The 25914-nt window shown below is 37.8% G+C and overlaps 1 protein-coding gene across 3 annotated transcripts in view; it reads right to left on the bottom strand.

Moving 5' to 3' along the window:
* ADK (adenosine kinase) overlaps positions 1-25914 on the bottom strand; it is a 532082-nt gene that overhangs the window by 20190 nt on the left and 485978 nt on the right. For all 3 annotated transcript variants that reach the window (XM_030334273.1, XM_030334275.2, XM_030334274.1), the window contains one exon: positions 22404-22490. In XM_030334273.1, coding sequence (XP_030190133.1) covers positions 22404-22490 — 87 coding nt within the window. The remainder of the gene's footprint in view (positions 1-22403; positions 22491-25914) is intronic.

Raw genomic sequence — 25914 nt, forward strand, 5'->3', positions numbered from 1 at the left:
TTGTATTTCTTTTTATAAACTGAAGACAACTTTTATCTATTTTTCTATTGGAATACCTTTTACTGATTTTTAAGAGACAGTCCCAGTTTATCTATTATATATGTTGCAAACACTTTTCCTTACTTTGTCATTTGCCTTTTATTTTTATTGTTATATAGATATATTAATCTTTCTTTAATAAATTTTCCACTGAATTTAGGCTGAGTGAGGTTTTCCACAGCATGAGATTGAATAAACATCAGACTATATTTTCTTTTAGTTCATTTGTGGTCGTTTAACTCTTTATTCCATCTGGAAATTCTTTGAGTATGGTGATTGGTAGTAATTAACCTTTGTTTTCCCCAAAAAGCTATATTTTTGTTCCACTACTATGCCTTAAGTAATCCATCCTGTTCCAATTGTTTTTAAACATTTTATTTGGAAATAATTTTACATTTACAGAAGAACTGCAAGGATATTACAGAGTGCTATTTTACCCATCCTGACTTTATTAAATTTCTATATGTGTTTCCTTTCATTTTTACTTTTTGGTCATATCCATGCAATATACTTTAGAAACATTTTTATTCAAAACAATAAAAAAGCAAATTTTATGTGTGTTTAAAAAGACAACATCATCATTTCCTAATTTCAAAGATGATTTTTTATTTTCTGTTTGCTTTTCTCATTTCGTAAATGTTCTATAATAAGAAATATTACTTTTATAATAAGAAGTATTACTTTTATAATAAAAAAGCCAACAAATATTATTTTAAACAATAACATGGGGATGTTTAACTATTCAGATAGATAGTTATGAATAACTCATTCAAAAATTTCAGCTAAGTGATGTTTTGTTCTAACAGTTTTCCACTTATTTCTTTAGAGTTCATTAATAATTGTAGTCACTTGGGAATACAGCTTTCCACAAAGTAAATCAGTGTAAGTACAATGAAATTGGTCACTCTTCTTAGAAGATTCCTCAAGGACATAAAGATCTTCACTACTTTCTGTATTTTATACTTAGAGAAACATAGGTAATGTGAGAGGGAACATCTTACAAAATTTCTGAGTAGACTTAAGCACAGTCTTTCTTTCTCGAATGAAGTCTTCATCTATAGAAACTATATGCCAAGTAAATCAGTCTGCATCTTTTGAAATGGAAATTCAAGGGCCAATGCTTCCTTAGCAGGGATTGCTGGGAAAATTCCTGACAGAATTAAGCAGAAAGGATCACTGTACTTGGATAGAGTGGCTATTATGTGATATCAATGAAAACAAGCTTTTTGGTAAAAACTGTGAGGTAACTGGCCATAAGACACTCAGCACCACAGGACGCTGATGAAGCTGGGAAACATAGGGTTCACACATATACTGAAGATACTGGTAAAATGAGATAGGTAGGATAAAAGTTTTTCAAACACTTTTGGTATTTAAAAAAATTAATAAACTCTATTTTTTGGAGCATTTTTAAATTTACAGAAAAACTGAATGGAAAGTACAGAATTCCTTTATACCCTCTCATCCCCGACCTCCCCCCCCCTGCCCCACCATCCCTCAGTTTCCCCTATCACTAATATCTTGCACTGGTGTGGTACATTTGTTACAACTGCTGAGCCAATATTGATTCATTATTAACAACTAAAGTCCATGGTTTACATTAGGGCTCACTTTTTGTGCCATTCATTCTTTAAGAGTTGAAAAATATATAATGATCTGTTTTCCACCATTACAGTATCATACAGAATAGTTTCATTGCCTTAAAAAAACTCTTGTACTTTACCAACTTATCCCTCCCTACTCTCCACCCAAGCCCTTGACTACCACTGATATTTTTACTGTGTCCATAGTTTTGCCTTTCCCCAAATACCATATAGTTGGAATCATACAGTATACAGCCTTTTCAGAGTGGCCTCTCTAATTAAGTACAATGTGTTTAAGTTTCCTTTGTGTCTTTTCATGGCCTGATAGCTCACTTCTTTTTGTGGTTGAATAATATTCCATTGCATGGATGTATCAGTTTATCTAGTCACCCACTGAAGGACATGCTGGTTGCTTCCAAGTTTTGTCAATTAAAATGAAGGCTGCTGTCAACATCCATGTGCATCTGTTGTAACATGGACATAAGTTTTCAATTTATTTGGGTAAATACCAAGGAACATGATTACTGGGTCATATGGTAAAAGTGTGTTTTGTGAGAAATTGCCAAACGGTTTTCCAAAGTGGCTGTGCCATTTTGCATTCCCATCATCAATGAAAGAGAGTTCCTGGTTTTGCACATTCTCACCACATGGGCCATACACATAAATTCAAGAAGTTGGTAAAATGATATGAGTGAAAGAATGTTTTTTCCATGAAAAAAATAAACGTTTACTTAAAAAGAAGAACCTCTCTAAACAAAATGGACTGTTTAAAAGTATATGCATTATACCAACCTCACTTATCTATTTCACTGTTTGGTAAATTTACTTAGTTTATTATATGCTTTTTGTCTTAGAAAGCTACATGGTTCACCTAAGATTCCACTGTTACTTTCCAGGGTTTTGGCTCAGATTATTGAGGACTGGGTCAATGATCTAATGAATCATTTGAATTCCTGATTGTTATAATATTATGATTTTCCTACTGCCTCCATTCCTCGCCCAACCCCAGCTCCTTCATTTAAGTTATCAATGTTCTTTATACATGAGTAATATCAAACTACACACTTTATATAGTGACAAGTTAATTACATAGTTATTAAGAGATAATGTGGGAGTAGTAACATAAGTTATCATGTAATTTACCTTTGTTCTTTGAGACATTACTGTGTAATTAAAGCAAACCTGATATAATATTTTACAGCAACTAACAGTGCTGAATTCTACATTCCCCCTGTCTTCCATGTAAAAAATGTGCTCTCAGTCATTTCTGGGTCAATTTGATTTTTCAATACTTTGTTTTCCACCTTTCTTAAATATCTACACTTTGGTAATGATTTATGTGCTTTCTTAAACTGGCCTGCTATACTCTCTATACCAATAGTTACCAGATACATGTTGCCACATGGCATATGAGACAGTCAACTTTAAGGCTGTATTTTTATTACATGTAGCTGCTTTAGAGAATAAGATATATACTAAAACTTTGACTAGTATAATCCTCAATTTATTAGACCCATGCTACTACCACTCCTATACTTGATTTTTTTATTATAAGAAGCAAATGAAAAGAAAGTAAAAACCAAGAATGCTATAAAAAATATTTTGATTTATCCAGTCAACCAACAGCTATTGAATGCCTATACCATTACTAGACATCATGACTCAAAGATGGATAAAACATAGTGTTTGTCTTTGAGAATTTTATAGTTTTAGGAGAGAAAGCTATGTAAATACTTTAAAAATAATCCCGGCAGAAGTGTGAAACATGAACTTACTAGGAAAGAGACTGTTGGCAGAGAGATCAAATATGAATCTACTGTAGTACTTTAGGAGTGGTTTGCAAACTGTGGTCTCTAGATCACCTAAGTCTTATCCTAGACCTACCAAATCAAAACCTGGATAGGGCCCAGAAACTGTCTTTTCATGAGTCTTCCAGGTGATCCTTATACATGCTCAAGTTTGAAAAACACTATCCTAGGTGATAGATAATAAGGTCAGGAAGTAGAAAAAATAGGTTTAGTGATCAGGTGTGCTGTTATTTAATGCGCTGGACATTCACTGGGCATTCTGGCAAACCAAATTTAAATAACTACAGGAAAACTTCAACATATTCTGTGAAATCCTGACTGGAGCCTCTGATCTGTATGCCATTGCCTGTTACAACAGGAACTGATGTACAGATTTATGATCTTGACAATTAGTTTTCTTATTTGTATTATAAATACTCAGGACAATTGATATTAGATGTTGCCTTCTTTCCCAACACATGCATTCTCTCCAGATTTACCTCTATTTTTTATTTATTTTTTTAAATTTTTTTTTTCAACGTTTATTTATTTTTGGGACAGAGAGAGACAGAGCACGAACGGGCGAGGGGCAGAGAGAGAGGGAGACACAGAATTGGAAACAGGCTCCAGGCTCTGAGCCATCAGCCCAGAGCCTGACGCGGGGCTCGAACTCACGGAACGCAAGATCGTGACCTGGCTGAAGTCGGACGCTTAACTGACTGCGCCACCCAGGCGCCCCTTACCTCTATTTTTTAAAAAGTCATCTTATGTGTAACAAGGGGCTTGAACTCATGACCCCGAGATCAAGTCACATGCTCTACCGACTGAACCAGCCGGCATCCCTCCATATTTACCTCTTTTTTTTTTTTTTTAAAACTTACCTCTATTTTAAGTAACAGTAGGAAAAAGAGATCTGTGATCGGTCTCTCTGTCATTGGCTTAGTTGCATATACATACTAGCATGAGTTAATCTTTTTTCTTTAATTTTTAATGTTTTATTATCAATATTTGAGAGAGAGGGAGACAGAGCATGAGCAGGGGAGGGGCACAGAGAGAGAGAGGGAGATACAGAATTTGAAGCAGGCTCCAGGCACCAAGCTGTTAACACAGAGCCCGATGTAGGGCTTGAACCCATAAACCGTGAGATCATGACCTGAGCTGAAGTCAGATGTTTAACCAAATGAGCCACCCTGGTGCCTCAGCATGGGTTAATTTAAAAAAAAAATTTTTTTTTTAAATTTTTTTTTTTTTCAACGTTTATTTATTTTTGGGACAGAGAGAGACAGAGCATGAACGGGGGAGGGGCAGAGAGAGAGGGAGACAGAATCGGAAACAGGCTCCAGGCTCTGAGCCATCAGCCCAGAGCCTGACGTGGGGCTCAAACTCACGGACCGTGAGATCGTGACCTGGCTGAAGTCGGACGCTTAACCAACTGCGCCACCCAGGCGCCCCTAAAATTTTTTAAAAAAATTAAAAAAAATTTTTTTAACATGGGCTAATCTTTTTTTTTTTTTTTTTTAATTATTTGAGAAAGAGAGAGAGAACATGAGTAGGGAGAGGGGCAGAGGGAGAGAAAAAGAATCCTCAGTAGGCTCCAATCTCGGTGTGGAGCCTGATGCTGGGCTTGATCCCATGACCCTGGTATCATGACCTGAGCCGAAATCAAGAGTTGGATGCTCAGCTAACTGAGCTACCCAGACACCCTTAGCATAGGTTTATCTTAAATCAAGGCGACCCTATACTAAAGTATGGCCTACTTTACTATTTCCTGACTCATTCCACACCTTCTGACAAAATCCTGTGATAACAAGTTTCTTCACTAGAATGGTTTTTATTTGATGGAAGGGTGCAAGTTTGCTTTCAGCTGGCCATGTGATTGATTAATTCATTCACATAAAAAATATTTACTGAGTATTTACTCTATGCCAGGAGCTTTTTTGGTTCCTAGGGATACTTTGGTGAATAAGACACACAGAGTCCCTGGTTCTCTTGAAGCTTATATTCTAATGAGGAAGATACAAAAAAAAAAAAAAAAAAAAAAATCCGAAGTAATAAGTTAGTAATTAAGATAACTAAGATAATAAATAAGTAAATAAATTAATTCCAGAGAGGGGCGCATTGGTTAAGCGTCTGACTTTGGCTCAGGTCATGATCTCACAGTTTGTGGGTTCGAGCCCCACGTTGGGCTCTGTGCTGACAGCTCAGAGCCTGGAGCCTGCTTCAGATTCTGTGTTTCCTTCTCTCTCTGCCCCTCCCCGCTCGCATTCTGTCTGTCTCTCTCTTAAAAATAAGTAAACATTAGGGGCGCCTGGGTGGCGCAGTCGGTTAAGCGTCCGACTTCAGCCAGGTCACGATCTCGCGGTCCGTGAGTTCGAGCCCCGCGTCAGGCTCTGGGCTGATGGCTCAGAGCCTGGAGCCTGTTTCCGATTCTGTGTCTCCCTCTCTCTCTGCCCCTCCCCCGTCCATGCTCTGTCTCTCTCTGTACCAAAAATAAATAAAACGTTGAAAAAAAAAAATTAAAAAAAAAAAATAAGTAAACATTAAAATATATATATAAAAAAAAAGATAATTCCAGACTATGTTAAGTGCTATTAAGGAAAATAACTATGTGTAGCAGTAGAGAATAGTAGTGAAGGGACCCACAATAGATAGGATAATTAGAGAAGAGGTGACCTTTAAGTTGAAACTGAGGATGAGAAAGAGATAGCCATGTAAAGAGCAGGGAAAGACAATTCTAGGCCAAGGGAGCTCCATGTGTCCAACGCCTAAAAGAAGAAGGCCAATATAATCAGAGGGCTGAAGCAAAGCTGAGAAAGAGAGCAGCATGAAATACAGACTCACAGATAGTGGATGGTATAGATCTTTTAGGGCAGATCTTTTAGGAGTTTAGATTTTTAGTCTAAGTGCAACTAGAAGCCACTGAAGCAAGGAAGTGAAGTAATTAAGTCTCTCCCTAAAAGGATTATTTTGGCAAGGGTTTAGAAAATGGAATGGAGAGCAAGAAAGACTGAAAGTACGAAAATAAGTTAGGAGCTGCTGTAGTAGAAAACAGGCCTAAGCTAAGGTCATGGGAGAAAAGTGGATGAAGGTGAGGAAAGATGATATGAGATATATTCTAAAAATTGACTCAAAAGAACTCACTGAAGGTATGGACACATGGAAAGAAATGCATCACTTGTACATTGCTGGTGGGCATGCAAACTGGTGCAGTCACTGTGGAAAACAGTATGGAGTTTCCTCAAAAAGTTACAAATAGAACTATCCTACGACCCAGCAATTGTACTACCCCCAAATACATAAACACCAATTCAAAGGGATGCATATACTCCTATATTTATAGCAGCATTATTTACAATACCCAAATTGTGCAAGCAGCCCAAGTGTCCATCAATAGATGCATGGATAAAGAAGATGTGGTATTGGGGCTCCTGGGTGGCTCAGTCAGTGGAACATCCAAGCCTTGATTTTAGCACAGGTCATAATCTCAGTTTCGTGAGTTTGAGCCCTGAATGGGCTCTGAGCTGACAGCACGGAGCCTGCTTAAGATTTCCCTCTTTCTCTGTCTCTCCTCTGCTTGCACTCTCTCTGTTTTCTCAAAATAAATAAATAAACTTAAAAAAAAAAGATGTGGTATATATACATATACAGTGAAATATTACTCAGGCATAAAAAGAATGACATCTTGCCATTTGCAAGAATGTAGACAGAGCTAGAAAGTGTAAAGTTAAGTGAAATAAGTCAGTCAGAGAAAGAGAAGTACCATACGATTTCACTCATGCTCAGTTTAAGAAACAAAACAAACAAGCAAAGGGGAAAAAAACCCTGACAAACAAAGAAACAGATTCTTAACTATAGAGAACAAACTGATGGTTATCAGAGGGGAGGTGGGTGAGTGAGACGGGTGAAATAGGTGATGGGGATTAAGGCGGGCACTTGTGAAGAGCACCCCAGGTCATGTATGGAATTGTTGAATCATTACATTGTACACCTAAAACCACTATAACACTATATGTTAGCTAACTGGAATTAAAATAAAAACTTAATTAAAAAAATGACTCCTAGGTTTCCAGCTTGAGATTCAGGGTATTTGATGTTCCGTGTGTTGTGTTATAGATGGATTGTGCTGTAGGGAACATTTTAAGAACCATGAGTATGAGAAAAAGGGTGTAGACAGGCACACCAACATACACATTTAGAGCTTATCCATCCATTATCCTTTTAAGAAAAGTCACCTCCCCTCTAGCATTGGTTAGGGGGTTGGTTGATACACTTTGTGCATGTAAATCAACCCTTACTACTAACCAAACCCAGGGGAGGGGATCTGACCCAAGAGCAAACAACTTATGGTTCTGCCAGTGTGCTACGGATGAATGGCACAAAATTGAGCTAACGTAATGTTCTCTTTAAGAAGCCAGAATGGGAAGCCAAGAGAGACCAGGAAGTTGATTGTGAGGTAGGAAGATGCACACAGGCAATGACAGCTGAACAACATTAATGCGTGAGTACTGGAGTGAAGATCCATGAATATCTGCTATTCAGGTCCTTGGAACTGATTTGAATCTAGAATTACGATCTGGCTCCACTTTAAGTGAAAACCTGTCCAGTTTGGGCTCTTTTATGAGATTCGTTTGATAACAGATTAACACATAATAATACCTTATGATGTGTCAGGCACTGTGTTTTACAAACATTATTTCATTTAACTTTCATGATAACCCAAGTGATATAGGCACTCATTATCCTCATTTTTATAGATGAGGAAACTAAGGCTTAGAAATGTTAAGTAACTTGTCTGTAGTCCCAGAACTAGTTAATGGCAGTACCAGGATTCAAACCTATGTCTTGAGACCCATTGTCTTTTTTAAAAATTTTTTTTTTTCAACGTTTATTTATTTTTGCGACAGAGAGAGACAGAGCATGAACGGGGGAGGGGCAGAGAGAGAGGGAGACACAGAATCAGAAACAGGCTCCAGGCTCTGAGCCATCAGCCCAGAGCCCGACGCGGGGCTCGAACTCACGGACCGCGAGATCGTGACCTGGCTGAAGTCGGACGCTTAACCGACTGCGCCACCCAGGCGCCCCTTGAGACCCATTGTCTTAACCACTGTGTTACAATGTCTTCCTTAATGCTTGTGTGCTTCCTTAAAAAAAAATTCCTGGGGCGCCTGGGTGGCTCAGTCGGTTAAGCGGCCGACTTCGGCTCAGGTCATGATCTCGCGGTCCGTGAGTTCAAGCCCCGCGTCGGGCTCTGTGCTGACAGCTCAGAGCCTGGAGCCTGTTTCAGATTCTGTGTCTCCCTCTCTCTGACCCTCCCCCATTCATGCTCTGTCTCTCTCTGTCTCAAAAATAAATAAACGTTAAATTAAAAAAAAAAAAATTCCTTATCCTTAGCTAAACGAAATGGATTTCTGTTCCTTTTGTTCAAACAGGCTTAAACCCAAAGTATGGCTACCTACTATATCTTACCCTCCCTTCCATGCCAAAAAGGTCCCTCACATAGTGTCATTCTTAAGAAGATTGAATAGAACAAAATACATAGCTGTACTGTAGGGATTTTAAAATGTACATGTAAAAATAGGTGCTAATTATAAATCCATATCTTTTCTTTTCCCTCTGCTTTTGAATACTTTAATATAGAATAAAGATTTAAATACAACTGTGAAGGGGCACCTGGCTGGCTCAGTTGGTAGAGCATGCAACTCTTGATCTTGGGGTTGTGAATTCAAGCTCCATGTTGGGCCTAGAGCTTACTTCAATACATACATACATACATACATACATACAGAACTGTAGAAAACCAATTTCCTCTATCTCCTGAAAAATTGAAAGAAAGAGCTCTGGTGGTGCCCTCTTATGTAACAAAACTTTATAATCTGCTATTTCATGGCTTAATGACTTAACTCAGGGTTGAATTTAGCTTATCATTACATAGCATTTCAAAGGCAAAGAACACTCTCCCAAAATCTTTCACTGTCCTTTTTGACAGTTGCTTCCAGGCTTCAGAAGAGGTCATACCTCAGATTATCATCACTTTTATTAGTCATTTAGGCAGGTGAGCAGTAGTACCAGAAGGCATGAGAAGTTCAACCATAGTGTAGTAAATAAATGATTATACGTAAGAGAGGAAGACTAATTTTAAATCTAATGATTATTTTATTTTATTTTATTTTATTTTATTTATTTTTTTAATGTTTATTTATTTTTGAGACAATGGGAGAGACAGAGTACAAGCAGCGGAGGGGCAGACAGAGGGAGACACAGAATCTGAAGTGGGCTCCAGGCTCTGAGCTGTCAGCCCAGAGACTGATGCAGGGCTTGAACTCATGAACTGTGAGATCGTGACCTGAGCTGAAGTTGGATGCTTAACCAACTGAGCCACTCAGGCACCCCTTATTTTATTTATTTTATAGAGACAGCATGAGCAGGGGAGAGGAGCAGAGGGAGAGAGAGAATCTTAAGCAGACTCCATGCTGAATGTGGAGCCTGACACTGGGCTCAATCCCATGACTCTGGGATCATAACCTAAGCTGATATCAAGAATTGGATGCTCAACTGAGCTACCCAGGCATCCCAAACTTATTTTAAATAAGTTTTCAGTTTTGTGTTCATCATCCTAGGTGATTTTTTTTGACCATGACATTTTTGAAGCCATTTGCAAGAGGGCGGGTAGAGTGTTTATATGAATACCTTTTATCAAATTTAATAGCTAATTCAATTTCTATAGAAGGTAAGCAACTCCTCAGTCTGAACTTTTCTTTACACAGGTTTACAACTTGAAAAAAATCATTTTTAATATTTATTTATATTTGAGGTAGAGAGAGGCAGAGCACAAGTGGGGGAGGGGCAGACAGAGAAGGAAGCAATCCTAAGCAGGCTCCAGCTGAGCTGGAGCACAGAGCTTCATAGGGTGCTTGAACCCACTAGCCGTGAGATGAGCTGAAGTTGGATGCTTAACCAACTGAGCCACCCAGATGCCCCACATCAACTTTTTTAATCTTTAAGATGATGACTAACTTATAGCATGCCAGAATATTTTACTTTATTTAAAAAATTTTTTTTAATGTTTTAATTCATTTTTTTTTTTCAACGTTTATTTATTTTTGGGACAGAGAGAGACAGAGCATGAACGGGGAGGGGCAGAGAGAGAGGGAGACACAGAATCGGAAACAGGCTCCAGGCTCTGAGCCATCAGCCCAGAGCCCAACGCGGGGCTCGAACTCACGGACCGCGAGATCGTGACCTGGCTGAAGTCGGACGCTTAACTGACTGCGCCACCCAGGCGCCCCTGTTTTAATTCATTTTTTGAGAGAGAGCGAGAGGGCAGAGGAGGGGTGGAGATAGTGGGAGACACAGAAACCGAAGCAGGCTCCAGGCTCTGAGCTGTTAGCACAGAGCCTGATGCAGGGCTTGAACTCACAAACGTGACCTGAGCTGAAGTCGAATGCTTAACCCACTGAGTCACCCAGTCGCCCCAAACCAGAATATTTTAGATTCTTTTTTAATGAAGAATGGTGGGGCATCTGGGTGGCTCAGTCAGTTAAGTGTCTGACTCTTGATTTCAGCTCAGGTCATGATCTCACAGTTGTGAGATCAAGCCCCATGCTGGGCTTTGTGCTGACAATGTGGAGCCTGCTTGGGATTCTCTCTCTTCCTCTCTTTCTGCTCTCCCCCCCAGATAAATAAATAAACATTTAAAAAATGAAGAATGGTATCTAGGGGTGCCTGGGTGGCTCAGGTGGTTTGGCATCCAACTCTTGATATGGGCTTGGGTCATGATCCCAGGGTCTTGAGATCAAGCCCCACATTGGGCTCTATGCTGAGCATGGAACTGCTTAAGATTCTCTCTCCTCTCTCTCTCTCCCTCCCTCCCTCCCCCTATGCCCCTCTCCCCAGCTCCTGTGCTCTCTCTCTAAAAAAAAAAAAAAAAAAAAAAGGTATCTAGAAACAAGGGTGGTATTGACAGTTTTATGTAATTAAACATTTATGTTTGTAGTTTTATGTATTAAACATTTACATTTAATAAAGATGTTAACAGGGTATTTTTTCTACAACAACATGTGTTTTAAATATTTTATAATTGTTTTACTACTCCTTTGAAATGGATTTTTCAGAAAAATCATGTACTTTTGCTGGTTTGAGAACAGATCACGGTGTCTTTACATTGTGTTCTGGTGTTAGCCTAATTAGTGAGAAAAACTCTGGAAAACCTTTACCTGTTAAATTCATATATTTAACAAGTCACAACCTGGAAATCTTGCTCTATCTGAAAACACCATTAAAAGTGCTTGACTATTATTACTGGAGGAAATTTTTAATAAAAGCTAATTAAGCTACAAAACTCCCAAGCGGTTAACTGATTTTAGGGGCTAAATTTCTGGTACTTCTAATTATCCTCTGATGGCTTTACTTAGTGTTTCACAACCATGACAGATGACAATGAAAAGCTGCAGTGAAATTCATCCACCCTGACACTGTGCTAAGCACTGGTTTCTCCCTCTCCAAGTTAAATCAATACTCTGTTTGAGTAAACACATTTACAGCTTTATTAGGATGTCTTGCTTGTTCTGTAACAGCTACTTGAAGCTGTGGTAACAAATCGACTCAACTCAGTTAAACCTAGAGAGCTGGGTAAGAGGCCCATCGATAAGGTTGTTATAAAAATAAACTGCAGGAGATCAGAAAGCTGGAGCAAACAGTCTGGTAAATGTCAATATTTTCCTTTAAGAGGATGACAAAAACAGTGAGATCATGTGGAAAGTCTTTTTCCCCCCCCTTAAAAATGTTTCTTGTTTCAATTGGATAAAAGCATTTCTACTTCTTGTGCACAACTCTTCTGAATGAAATTTTTGCTTCCTAATTCCCATGTGCATGTGGAACAGGAAGCTGATGTAAATACTTGGTATTTTCCCTGCCATTTCAGATTCTTAATTTCCTTCATATTTAGAGGCTTATTTTGGTTCAGTGCCTTTGTAAAATGACCTTATTCAAGTTATATGGAGTACCTGGATGGCTCAGTCTTACCTTCTTTTTCTTAACGAAACAGAACTTTTGTCATGTACATTTGGGAGGTCATTGCAATGCAGTACTTACTCTTGCTAGAATATCTGTGAGACTTGATGTTGTACTTCCCAAATTAGGCCTTCCATATTTATGTATTTAACAAGGCCAAACAGTGTTAGTTTTAGATAGGCCACACAACCTCCTAACTAGTGGTAGTACATAAAAATGTCTGCTACCTATTAGGAGTGAGCTTCCACAGTGGCTATAGCCCTACCAAATAAGATCTCATATACCCTCTTTTAGATTTTCACAGGTTGCTCAAAGGACTAACATCTGGCAGGAAATTCCCACTTCAATTTGGCTAGCTTAGACTACCCAGATGTGACAAAGTAATGGTTTCCCTCAAGGGAAAAGTGCTCAGATGTGAACTCTTTTTCTTTCATTTTCTATGTAGTCTAGTTAGTAAAATTTTGTTTTCTTATGTTTTGATTTCATATTGACTACCAACTAGTCATGAACTCAAGTAACAAGTTATGATCCATATATATGCTAGAAAATACATAGTTTTCTGTTAAAAGAAAATCAACAAACATTAAATTTTGAAACAACCTAAAAAGCTACTTTGCCTGCCAGGGAAAGGTCTGACTTAGCAGGTATTTGTATAATGAAAACCAAAGCCTAAGTAGTGTCAGATGGGCAAGTGACTGACATGGACAGGAAGTCAATTCAGAGCAAAGGTTTCTTTATAATAGCTTAGCACCACACATCCTCCCACACAAAATGAGCAACTGAGCAGCATGGTATAATATATGGGCAAGTGGCCAGTGCTGTAACTATCAGGATAACTTATTTCCTCTTTCTGGTGACTGAAAATGGAAACCTGTCAAATTCTATTAACATGGCATGGGATACTGCATTTGAATTAAAAAACAAAACAAAACTCAAACCAAAAACCTTTTAAATGCCCCCAATTCAGGCAAGATCCTGAAGAGGACCACTAAACCATATGTTTTACTTGTATAGTTAAGTTGCTCTTCTGCCCCAACCCCTTTCAAAATACTGCTTTAAAGATCATTCCTCCTTATGAATCAGAAATGTGCAAGATCAGGTTAGAATTTGAATTTTAAACCTAATGTGTGATCTCTGTTGTGGTTCTTCCCAAAATAAGAGTTTTAGCATATGCTTTTGTTTATAGTTGAAGTCAAACATCTTGGATGCCCATATGCCAAGAAAATGTACATCAAAGACTTCTATCTATTTGGGATATTGACTCTTGTCTTGACCTATATATTTCTAAGAGGCCTATGTAACAGACTGCTCAACGAAAAACTTTCATCTGGGTTATTAACATGTGTAATTATTGAACCATGAATTAATGAGTCAGGAGATCTGTCTCCTAGTACTGCATATTTGCAATTAAGTCCCTTTCTATGGGATTCACTTTCCTCATCCATCAAATGGGGACTTCTGAACAGACCACGGCTTTCATACCTAACATCAACTCGTTCCAGGGAGTTGTTTATGAGCCACCAAATACAATGAATAAGACCAAATGAGGATTTGTTTAATCTCATTTCATTCTGATTCAGATAAGACCTCATTTGAACATACTTTGGTGACTGTAAACAGTTTGAAAACCTGAAAACCAGGAAATGTGATTTTTAAAAGTATTCCCTTTCAGCACTAACATATAATATAGTTAAAAAACACAAAGGCTCATCAGGACAAGGAAGGTCATAGCTGCCAGAATAAGAAGATGATAGAAAACTTATTTATGTGAGCATATTTATGCCCGAATTCATAAGCAAGACAACTAATACTGTCATTTAACTCAACTGAAAAACCTTCATTTGCTCAGCTGACAATTCTTACCAGAAGGGTGATTCTAAAATTTTAAGAGTGTTTGATGATAGAAACTGGTTTTTAATTTGCCATCTATTTCATGGACTAGAAATAAAACAAACATATCTCGGGGCGCCTGGGTGGCTCAGTTGGCTAAGCATGCGACTTCAGCTCAGGTCATGATCTCTCAGTACATGAGTTCAAGCCCTGTGTCGGGCTCTGTGCTGACAGCTCAGAGCCTGGAGCCTGCTTTAGATTCTGTGTCTCCCTCTCTCTCTGCCCCTCCCCCACTCATGCTTTGTCTTTCTCTCTCTCAAAAATAAACATTAAAAAAATTTCTTCAAAAAAACCAAACATATCTCATCTCTATAAAAGGTCAATGTTAGCTGGATAATTAAATGAAAAAAAAAATTAAGAGCCAGTGTTCATACCCCAGGTTTGGGAATTCATATATCTGAAGTGAGAACAGTTGTGAATTTAGTAATTGTGTAATTTATGTTTTATTCAGACTATTGATAGTAAGCAGCTTTACAACATCAGAGGTTCTGTTTCATACAAATTTTCATATAAGTAGTTTGGAAAGTTGTTTTTAATCACTTTTTTACCATGACTAAGACTTCTGCTAGGTCCCAAGATTAGCCAGGCTATGCATCAGCACTACTAACATGACTTTAATTATTTTATTTATATAAATTACAAAGCCAATGAAGGTACACTGTAACAAATTCAAACACAATTAAGACAAGATCTAAAACTGAATACATTTAGCTTCATGAAAACTTATTATATTGCTCCTACTTTTTTTAATCTTGGTATTTATTGATTGATAAAATCTGTTAGGTCATAGACAGGCATCAGTCTATAGACTAGTGTTTAGAAAACCATTTTGGCTATTTCTCCTCCTTTGGAGGGGAAGATAAGATGATATACTAATGGAACAGAGTATAACAAAATAATTAGTGCTAAGAACTCTGGGGTCAAACTTTGAGTTTGAATCCTGGTTTTCACTGTGACTTTGGGCATACTTGATCTTTTCCACCTCTGAGACAGAGGAACTGCCCAGCTGAGCCTTGGCCTAGCTGCCAATCAACAGACTTATGGAGCTAAATAAATGGTTGTTGTTTTAGGTCACAAAGTTTTGGGGGTGGTTTGTTACGCATACAACTAATAATACATGTTATATGAACCAGACAGATATGGTAGGTAAGATTGATCAAGTCCATGTAATAGCAGTTGGGTCCACTAATGAATTCAAATTAGTTCCATTTGACTAGTAAATATTCAAGACCAGGAAAGTGATACGCATATATTTTGCCATTTCACAATTCTATCTAAGAAAATTAACTTCAGAAATGTTGCTTATGACATTTCCTCTGGCCCTCTGTCACTAAATACAATCTTATAAATATCAACATTGTTTTCTTAGAATAAATATTTCTCAATAACCTGCAAATTTAGAAAACTTAGTTTCATATTTGAACTTCAGGGTCTGATAGTCTACATGGCTCAGACTATCTGTCTTATTGAAATCTCCCAGAAGACAAAGTCCTTTGAATTCCATTATCTAGTTATAATTGTTCTAGGTGGAGGCCATCCAGGATACTAGTTCTTTGAGGAAGCATTCATGTTTGTGAGAAATTCTAGACTTTACAACTTAATTATTATTATTTTTTTTCAACGTTTATTTATTTTTGGGACAGAGAGAGACAGAGCATGAACGGGGGAGGGGCAGAGAGAGAGGGAGACACAGAATCGGAAACAGGCTCCAGGCTCTGAGCCATCAGCCCAGAGCCCGACGCGGGGCTCGAACTCATGGACTGAGAGATCGTGACCTGGCTGAAGTCGGACGCTTAACCGACTGCGCCACCCAGGCGCCCTATTTTTTTTTTTAACGTTTATTCATTTTTGAGAGAGAGAGAGAGAGAGACAGAGTGTGAGCAGGGGAGGGGCACAGAGAGAGGGAGACACAGAATCCAAAGTAGGCTCCAGGCTCTGAGCTGTCAGCACAGGGCCCAACACTGGACTCGAATCCATGAACTGTGAGATCATGACCCGAGCCGAAGTCGAATGCTTAACCGACTGAGCTACTCAGGCGCCCCCAGACTTTACAACCTAAAATTATCCAGTATTCCATGTGAACCAAAGTTATTTCTCTTTTTTTTGTCATGGCTTCAGAATCATCTACCTCTTTAAGCCAACAAAGGCTTAAATAACTTTAGGCAATTGTTCTTGAAACTTGTTCCTGGTCCCACATCAGCACCAGAATAGCGTGTCGTGAAGTGTCCTATGACTGTGCAAGGTATGAATCCCCCCTCCCCCACTGTGAACTTGGGCTGCTGTCCATGGTGAATTTCCTATTCTGAATGATGAAGTCAATTTCATACTGCATTTGATGGTTTTAAGGAAAACTGCTGCCTAAGAAATAAAATTCCTGGGTGGCTCAGTTGGTTGTGCATCCGACTTTGGCTCATGTTATGATCTCACAGCTCATGAGTTCAAGCTCCGTTATCGGGTTCTGTGCTGACAGCTCAGAGCCTGGAGCCTGCTTTGGATTCTGTGTCTCCCTCTCTTTCCGCCCCTGCCCTGCTCACGCTCTCTCTCTCTCAAAAATAAATAAACATTAAAAAAAAAAAAAAGAAAAAGAAATAAAATACCAAAGATGTCCTACTGAAGTTGCAAGACAGGGAAAGGTATTATTGTTTCCTTGGGTGTGGGTGTGGGGGTGAGTAGGAGTATGCAACTCGTATCTTGGTCATCATCCAATAAATCCTCTGCATACAATGAGTGCTATATGAAAGTTTTGATTCTTGAGTGAATTGTTGTGAGAAATGACATATTTAAGTTATTTTCTAATTTTCTGAGTTGGACAGCTAAGAAAAGAGGTAGTGCAGAAAAAATATCACAAGAATTCTGTGCCACTTCTTTGCACAGCACAATTTAGCAGCAATTAAGAACAAGAGAGCAAGTTACACGTTTGGGAACAAATAAACAAGGTGAGAATAGAAAATACGAAGATAATTTAGAAAATCCCCATGACTCTCAGACGTATAGACGCGTGTTACTTGAGAAGGAAGTAGCATCCTTGTTTGAGAAACTTAAACCTTTTTCTCTTAACCAAAATTCTTTCTTGAAAATGAATTATAAAGTAAAATTGATGTTTCTTCTTATTAGATGGGAAATAGGGTAATTATTTACATTGTGATTGCTAAGTGCATTTAATAGTCATTTGTATACTATAGGTAATATCTTTTAGGGTGATATATTTTCTCTGCTAAAGCTGTCATGAGAAACTTAAAAATAAAAAGTATTAGAGGTTAGCACAGTTACTTTACTGTCACTCAAAAGAAACTGTTCTAAGCTATATATGGCTTTTAACTACATTTAACGAAGCTTTTTTAATCCTAAGAATGTTGGTCCTTGGGTGAGGTCTCCAGTCTTTTATCTGAGAGCTATATATATATGTTCTTGGGTATAATCTGTCAAAGGTGTACTCACTTTTAGTGATTTGTAGGTCTAGTCCATATTCCTACAGCTGCCATAAAACTTACAACTAAATCATATTAGATTAACACAGGCTGGTATTGACAGCCCACTGGGAACATATTGATTAGGTCCCCTTTCATGTTATTTGTTATGATTTTTCTTCTCAGTTTCATTTACCGGGAAGACACAGGGGAAGAGATTTCACGAGGAACAATGACAGTGCCTGTCACAAAATGTTCTCAATGTTTCCATTTGTTACTATGGCAGTGACAAAGAGGGTTCCAAATGAAAAGGCAGACCTGCTGTGACAAAGCACAGCAGGACAACAGGAAGAAATTTTCTCCTGACCTGGGAAATTAGGAAATCACACTTAGAGATTATAGAATTGTCTCCATTTCCAAGGGTACAATCGTAGCACTTGGGCTTTTGAGGGAGAATGTGAAAAGGGTAGTTCCATCAGGCCTGGCTATGGACAAATAAAGGGCAAATGTTACAGAGTTCTTAAGATCTCCAAATAGAACAAGGAAGCATGCTTGTAGAGGCTAGAGGGAATTGTCACTGTTACTGAACACTTGAGATGGAACTATGAATTTAATTTATATACATTTGGGGTACTCATTTTAAAATTATACATGAAAATCTATGATGTACTATAGTTATATATCTCTTATGTGGCTAATAAGAACACATGGCACTCTGGTACTGGGATATGTAATTAGCACATGGTAGATGAAGTGATGCTTCATCTAAGAAACTGGGACTGGAATATAGTAATGCAAAGTCACAAAAGACAGAAATACTCTTAAGCCAACAAAACTCAAAAGTAATAGGAGGAATATATTAACTATCTAAGGAAAGAATGTGTCAGTCAGAGGAGATATGTTAATCAGGCAATAAAATAGAGCAAAGAAGAAGAAACTACATAGTAAATGTAAAAGCTGCTATTGCCTCTCCATTCATATTCAAGGTAGAGAAGTAAGCTTCAACAGCTGGAGTATTTCAGATCCTAGTAGAAAGGCTTTCCCTAGTGTAGAGATGGAAGTAGGGGTTTTTAACCAATGAGATTTTTGTTTTAGTATTTCCAACTAACAAGACCATCTCTATTGTAAAATGGAATGCATTAGTTTGGTGCTATTAAATGGTTGATTCATATAACTCCTTGTATTCAGATTCCATGCTGACCCAGCAAGTTTACGATCTTTCTGTATCTCTGTAGTGCAATCGATTCTACTGCTTAGCAAAAAGCTCCTGGTTCAAACTCACCAGGGACTATAGTCCTTTGATTATTTTCCCTTTCACTTTCTCTTTCTTTTCTGCAACAATCTTACCCTAGAGTCCTCATGATTCCTATCAGATAACAAAAGCTCCTGTTCAATACACAAAATCATCTATTCAGATAACAGAAAGATTCTCTTTGGCAAAAAAACAGCTTTGGTTAGTAAGGCTGGTCTGTGGCTCTCAGTCCTAATGATGAGACTCCTCTAAAAGTTTAGAGAAGCAACAGTGCAGTAAGGACACTGACTCTGGAGCCAGTCTGCCTGGATTAGAATTTTGTCCCTATTACTTTCTAGCTATGAGACTTTGAGCAAGTTACCTAACCCCTCTGTATCTCAGTTTTCTCATCAGTAAAATGGGGTTAAAAATAACCGACCTCAGTGAGATTTTATGAACATTAAATGAATTAATATTTGTAAAATGCTTAAGATGCCGATTGGCTAGTAGGTGCTGTATAAATGTTACCTATTGTTATACTGTATAGTTTGACTTACACAGAATGTGCTAAACATGCCCAGATAAGTATTTCAGTTCTAAAATGACATTGGAGTGTTCATGTCGTTGCATGACTCAATCTGTCAGGATCTGATTATCCTGGAAATTGATCAGAGTAGGGTTAAAGTGAGAAAAATGGCTACCTCATTGAGGTAGTACCAGTAAAGTCCTGCCTACTGTCAGCCTGCCTTCCACCTTCTCTATAGTGATTTCAACAGCATGTAGTGAAATCCACTGTTTGGATCCAGGGTATATGATGAAAGTGAAAAAAGTGAGGAAGCTGCCAACATATTACACAAGGGGTTGACAAATTAGAGCCTGAGGGCCAATTCCAGCCTGTGGCCTGTTTTTGTGTAACTGGAGAGATACAAAAGGTTTTTACATTTTTAGAGTGTTGTAAAAAACCTAAACCAAAACAAAAAGCAAATACACAAACAAACAAAACTGGAATATGTAATACAGCTTGCATATGACTTGCAAACCTAAAATATTCACTTTCTGGCCCTTTATAAAAAAAGTTTGTGGATCCCTGTTCAACATACTTCCCTTACCACTTACCTCACTGTACCCCAACAATAAATCGTAGGTAGGTAGAGTGAAATAAAAAAGAGGCTGAAAATCCTGTAACAGAGAGCCCAAGTGTCTTGGTGAGGTAGTTCATTTATTTAAAAAAAAATTTTTTTTAACATTTATTTATTTTTGAGAGACAGAGAGAGACAGCATGAGCAGGGAGGGGCAGAGAGAGAGGGAGACACAGAATCCAAAGCAGGCTCCAGGCTCCGAGCTGTCGCACAGAGCCCAACGCGGGGCTCGAACTCAGAAACTGCGAGATCATGACCTGAGCCGAAGCCGCACGCGTAACCGACTGAGCCACCCAGGCACCCTGAGGTAGTTCATTTATTACCCTTACCACGATACAAATGGGTAGCTTCAGTACCCTAAGAATGACTTCTCTCACCCTCAGAAAGTCCCTATGTTTTTACCCAGTACTGGGAAATTATAGGTAGGTATTTGTAAAGGAGTTTGTTTTTGCAGGGCAGCCCAGGACTGAAGGTAGTGACTAATTAGGTCACTACTAAATATGATGGTACCTTACTAAATATTAAAAAAAATAGAACACTTAATGTTTTAAGTATTTAAAGTACTTAAATAATGCACACACAAGGTATAAGTTTAAAAGTTATGTACTGGGGTGCCTGGGTGGCTCAGTCAATTAAGCATCCACTCTTGATTTAGGCTGAGGTCATGATCCTGAGGTTGTGGGATCGAGGCCTGCATCGAGCCCTGTGTTGGGCTCTGCGCTTAGTATGGAACGTGCTTGAGATTCTCTCTCTCTCCCTCTCCCTTCGCCCCTCTCCCCACTCATGTGCACACTCTCTAAAATTAAAAAAAAAAAAAAAAGTTATGTACGAATATTCTGGTTTAACCAATTTTAAGTGAGAAATCCATGGTGCTTCTTTAATGTATTACAGAATTTAGCCCCATTCTGGATAGGATATTTTTAGCCTACATGGATTTACAGCTCTGAAGAAATAAGGCATAGAAAAAATAGCTGCAAAATACTCTAATCAATGATAAAGACTTTCAGAGCATAGACACAAAAGATACAAGCATGGCAGTAAAATAGAATGTTATCTGTGGTATGTACTCTTTCCAAAGAAAAGGACATGCATTGGGGCATGTATGAGTCTATTGGTTAACAGCTCATTTAAGAGTAGGCATGAATATTTTCAAAGAAGGAAACATGAGAAATTTATGTTGGTGAAAAAGATCATTAAAAGAATATCTATATTTTATTTTATTTTATTTTTTTAATTTTTTTTAACATTTATTTATTTTTGAGACAGAGAGAGACAGAGCATGAATGGGGGAGAGTCAGAGAGAGGGAGACACAGAATCTGAAACAGGCTCCAGGCTCTGAGCCGTCAGCACAGAGCCCGACGCGGGGCTCGAACTCACTGACCGCGAGATCATGACCTGAGCCGAAGTCGGCCGCCCAACCGACTGAGCCACCCAGGCGCCCCAAGAATATCTGTATTTTAAACAATACTACATAATTTGAGATAAGTTTCCCATGATTCAAATTATCTTCCAAGGAAAGGAGGACGATGGTTAACTCTATTTGCCTTTTTTGTCCCTGTTCAAGCCTGATGCTATAAACAGAGATCAGGAGGGACTCTTCTGGATTATCAGTCAGGAATGTAAAGCTTTCTAGAGACCACAGTCTAGCTTAACTACACTTAACTAGAAGGGGCTTAGACATAGCAAAAGAACCTTTGAACCAGATTTTAGATCAATCTAAGTCATCAAGCAAAGGATCTTCCAACTGTCTTCAACTTATTTTTGAGTATTCATTCTAAAAATGATTTAGTCCTTACAAATTGTGCCACCCAGGTGCCCTGTGCCAGTTCTTACTAAGCCTGAACCAGACAAAAATTTAACCCTTCCTAGTATATCATAAACATTTAACTACTGTGTTAGAAACAGATGTTTTAACCAAATGATACAATCTAAAGATACAATCCTTAGTTATTAGAATACTGTTTAAAATTCACCACAACTTGTTTAGAAGAACAACAATGTGTTGACATTTAAGCCTGAAGGACTATGAATATACTATATACTATACTTGATGCAGCTTGTTTAAGCAGTATTCTCACACACAAATGACTGGGGTACAGCATAATAGAAAATTATCTTTAAGCCAAAAATAAGTATTTTTCCTGTTGTAAAATACCTTATAATATTCACAGTGATAGTAGCATATGGAAAGAACATTAGGAGTTAATTATTTACAAGAAGAAATTAAGTTATTAAATTCATAAATCTTGGCTACGTGGTAGAGGCAAGGGTTAAAGGAAATGTTTAACTTGTAAGTATGAAATAAATGAGTCTGTACCTCCAACAAATGCATCTCCAGCTCCATTGGTATCAACAATTTCTTCCTGGTTTTGATCCAAGACAGCAAACGCGGTGACTTCATTTTCTGCAAGTAGAGCCAAAGAAAGGCAGACTGACTTCTCTTTATAACACTCAATATACAAACTTACCTAGTAAAGTTTGAAGCTCCTTGACCATTCATTATCAAACAGAGAGACAGAACCTGAGTTCCATATTCTGTACATGAGTACTTGGGAACCAAGGTGCAAAGTCATCTGTAAACAATGCTTTTCTGGGGTACTTTTCAGCATATACATGCTGTATGTGTTATATCTGGGTAGTTCACATATTTTGGGAATGACTGTAAATCATAGCAGTACCTTTCTGGACAGTATAAATACTTGAACAGAAACTACGAGCAAAAGAAAGTGTTTGTAAGGATTGGATCATGGATCTCTAATAAAGCTTCAAGCCTGACTGCATTCTTGGCAGTGAAATCTTGGATACAGTTGAAGAGCTGTAAATTTAAAATATATAAATAATGAGTCTTGGGTGTTTCTCTACAGATAATCACAATGGTATAATAAAAAACGTAAGTACTATTCCGTTATGATACTTCATGCCAATGTTAAGAATTTCTGATTTTAGCGGGCTCATTACAAATAACCTAATCTGGTTACTTTTTACAAAGGAGTTCCTATTTCTTTTAAACTATATGTCAACTAGCAAAAGGGAAAGCTACCACTGAGTGCTTGGGTAGGACAAAAGGGACAGTGCAATGGGTTCTTGCCTTACAGCAGTCTGGACCAGGGCTTGGTTGTTTTGACTATAACGTAACCTAATACTTTAAACTTGGCCCTTAACAGTGGAATGGAGTTACTTGTGATGAAATTTGGCCCAGAGGACATCTGTAAAAGATTGGATAGTGCTTTTTATTGGTGGCTTGAACTTCTGAAATCACAAATTTGCATCCCTTATGGGGACAAATATGGCCAAAGACTTGTAAACTTCACTCTCACCTAAGAGAGAGGAAAAAGAGATATTGAACACCTTAGGGTCTTAATAAAGAACCTAAGAATCTCAAAAAGCATGTTCTGGGGGCACCTGGGTAGCTTAGTTGGTTAAATATCTGACTTTGGCTCACATCACGATCTCCTGGTTTGTGAGTTTGAGCCCTGCATCGGGCTCTGCGCTGATAGCTCAGAGAGCCTGGATGCTGCTTAGGATTCTGTGTCTCCATCTCTTTCTGCCCCTCCCCGCTCATGCTCTGTTTCTCTCTCAAAAATAAATAAACATTAAAAATAAAAAAGCATATTTTGTCTGCCTTCTCTTACCTGGTACTAATGTTACTTTCAACAAGAGATAAGCTCAGATATGATAATCTTCAAGATGAAGATTCTTCGCTTAGTGATCCCTTTGACCATATGACTGTAGACACTAACACTCCATATCAGAAGCATCTACTTAAACTCTTTAAGTAACTAACTTTCCACATTTTGTAACACCAGGACAACATGGTAGTTAACAACATTTTGATTAATTAGAAGTTAAGGCATAAATATCCAGGATTAAATTTTCTAGGGAGTGTGTAGTATATATTGCTACAAAGGCAGAAAAAAAAAAGCAAGCAGACTTTACTAGAAATAATTAGGAAAGGGCTACAATTTGATTTAGGCAAAAGGACTATACCATAAATATTTATAAAGAAATCTGATTTTATTACTTCCAAGTACAAGTCATACTATAAAGAGAATTAACAACTGTAAAGTAAGAACAAACAGCCACTAAATAAGTAAAATTGGCTAAGTTAATGATGCCATTACCATTTATAATAGGGTTACATTGCGTAATAATAAAATATGTCTATAAAACACTTAAGGTAATGCAAGTATTAATATAAGAATTAATTACTGGAGTACAGATTTTAAAATAATTACATACAAATGGTAAGTAAGCCATAATTAGATATAATTCCTTGAGTTCTTTGTTTGAAAAAGTCATTGATTTTTGGTTGGATAAATCTTGATTATGAATAGAACCTAACTCAAGATGGGAGAGATTTTGAACTCTGTTCTTAAGAATCATGACTTCTGGGGTGCCTGGTAGTTCAGTTGGTTAGGCATCTGACTCAGTCTCAGGTCATGATCTCATGGTCCATGGGTTCAAACCCTGCACTGGGCTCTGTACTGACAGCTCAGAGCCTGGAGCCTGCTTCAGATTCTGTGTAACCTTCCCTCTCTACCCCTCCCCTGCTCGTGCTATGTCTCTCTCTCTGTCAAAAATAAAATAAAACATTAAAAAAAACAAACAAAAAAAAAAGAATCATGACTTCTTGATCTAAACTACTGAAAAATAATTTTTTTTAGATGTTTATTTGTTTTTGAGAGAGACAGCACAAGTGGGAGAGGGGCAGAGAGAGAAGGGAACAGAGGATCCAAAGCGGGCTCTGTGCTGACAGCCCAATGCGGGGCTTGAACTCATGAACCATGAGATCATGACCTGAGCCAAAGTTGGATGCTTAACTGACTGAGCCACCCAGGTGCCCCTAAAGTACTGAAAATTCTAAATGAAAACTATTTTCAGGATATATGTGTAGATCCTTGAGATGCTTTATCTTTAGATGTCATAGAGTTCATTTCTTGTAATATAAAGAATTTTTCACCTTTTCTACTTATTAATGGAAATAAATATGTAAGAATATCAAGACTGTAAAAGAACTATCATAAACTGGTATGGATATAGTCCAGTCTCTATTATCTTCTGTATCTAGAGTTATATCATGAGAGCTCCTTTCAAAATAATGACCCTGAAAATGTGTAAGACCTTGAAATGTGTTCTAAATTACTGAAGAAGGATTAAACAATGTTTAATAATATTTAAGTTCAATTATATTGTTGGTACATTCTGATTTTTTGAAATGAAATGATCTAAGTTAGTTTATAGAGCTATTTAACTCCCCACACAACTAACTAGACAGTATTTACCAGCATGACCTATTCTATAGCCTTCTAGACAATTTACTGTATGAACACATGAAATACCTCACTAAATCTTAAGACACACTTATAGGCATGAACATTATTCAGCTAATGAGGCCCAGGACATTCACATGACTCACTTGGACCTAGTTTTCTTAGGTGTGAAATGGGCCTGGAGTAGCTGTGGGAAGAAGTAGAAAAAATAGCTTTCTGTCTGAGTTGTAGAAAAATGACATTGTTAGTTCTGATTAAGTACTTAGGATAAATCAGAGCCTTTTATTCCTGTGACTTATTCATTCAATAACTGGAAAGCTGTATCTCCCACTTCCTTTCACCCATTTTGCTCATTCTTCTATCTCCCTCCCCTCTGGCAACCACTAGTTTGTTCTCTTTGTTTGTAAGTCTGAATCCTTCTTTTTGTTTATTCATTTGTTTTGTTTTTAGATTTCACATATAAGTGAAATCATATGATATTTGTCTTTCTCTGACTTATTTCACTTAGCATAACACCTTCTAGGTCCACTTATGTCATTGCAAATGGTAAGATCTCAT

This window comes from Lynx canadensis, chromosome D2 (genome assembly GCF_007474595.2).
Source record: "Lynx canadensis isolate LIC74 chromosome D2, mLynCan4.pri.v2, whole genome shotgun sequence".
NCBI lineage: Eukaryota > Metazoa > Chordata > Mammalia > Carnivora > Felidae > Lynx > Lynx canadensis.